The sequence below is a fragment of the Meleagris gallopavo genome, unplaced genomic scaffold (genome assembly GCF_000146605.3).
Source record: "Meleagris gallopavo isolate NT-WF06-2002-E0010 breed Aviagen turkey brand Nicholas breeding stock unplaced genomic scaffold, Turkey_5.1 ChrUn_random_7180001888906, whole genome shotgun sequence".
NCBI classification, from domain to species: domain Eukaryota; kingdom Metazoa; phylum Chordata; class Aves; order Galliformes; family Phasianidae; genus Meleagris; species Meleagris gallopavo.
Genome location: NW_011152659.1, coordinates 1 through 501, shown reverse-complemented (window position 1 = coordinate 501; position 501 = coordinate 1). Strand labels below are relative to the sequence as shown.

Genomic DNA, 501 nt, shown 5'->3' with positions numbered 1-501 from the left:
CAGGACGGGGGTGGGGGGGACGCGGGGTCCCGCACGCCCTGACGCCCGCCCCCCTGCAGGTACGCACGCTGCGCATGCACCTCTTCACCGGGCTGCAGCTGGCGTGCTTGGCCGTGCTCTGGGCCGTCATGTCCACCGTGGCCTCCCTGGCCTTCCCCTTCATCCTCATCCTCACCGTGCCGCTCCGCATGTGCCTGCTGAGCCGCATCTTCACCGACCGCGAGATGAAGTGTGTAAGTACTGCCCCGCTTTGGGGGGCGCCGGCGCAGCCCCCGCCGCCCCTCACCCCGCACCTCCCCAGCTGGATGCGGACGAAGCCGAGCCGATCCTGGACGAACGGGAAGGCGTGGATGAGTACAACGAGATGCCGATGCCGGTTTGAGCAGCCGGGTCCCAGCGCCTCCGGGGCTCCGCCAAAGAGAAGCCGCCCCGCAGCGCAGCCCTCGGCCGCCTCCCGACCGGGCCGTGGGGCGGAGCCCCCCCACCGCAACCCTGCAGCGC

At 72.1% G+C, this 501-nt stretch overlaps 1 protein-coding gene across 1 annotated transcript; it reads left to right on the top strand.

Annotated features, from left to right (window-relative positions):
• The first annotated feature begins 12 nt into the window (after positions 1-12).
• On the top strand, positions 13-495 carry LOC104916367 (anion exchange protein 2-like). Its single transcript, XM_010727411.3, has 2 exons — positions 13-233; positions 302-495. Exons 1-2 carry the CDS (start codon positions 75-77, stop codon positions 380-382), a joined length of 240 nt encoding a protein of 79 aa, XP_010725713.1. The 5' UTR covers positions 13-74; the 3' UTR covers positions 383-495.
• The last annotated feature ends 6 nt before the right edge of the window (positions 496-501 follow it).

What these genes read in the sequence shown, in the direction of transcription:
- LOC104916367 (XM_010727411.3), top strand. Translation starts at nt 75, where the DNA reads ATGCACCTCTTCACCGGGCTGCAGCTGGCGTGCTTGGCCGTGCTCTGG. An exon ending in CCGACCGCGAGATGAAGTGT is followed by an intron (nt 234 to 301) that starts GTAAGTACTGCC and finishes GCACCTCCCCAG; the next exon opens with CTGGATGCGGACGAAGCCGA.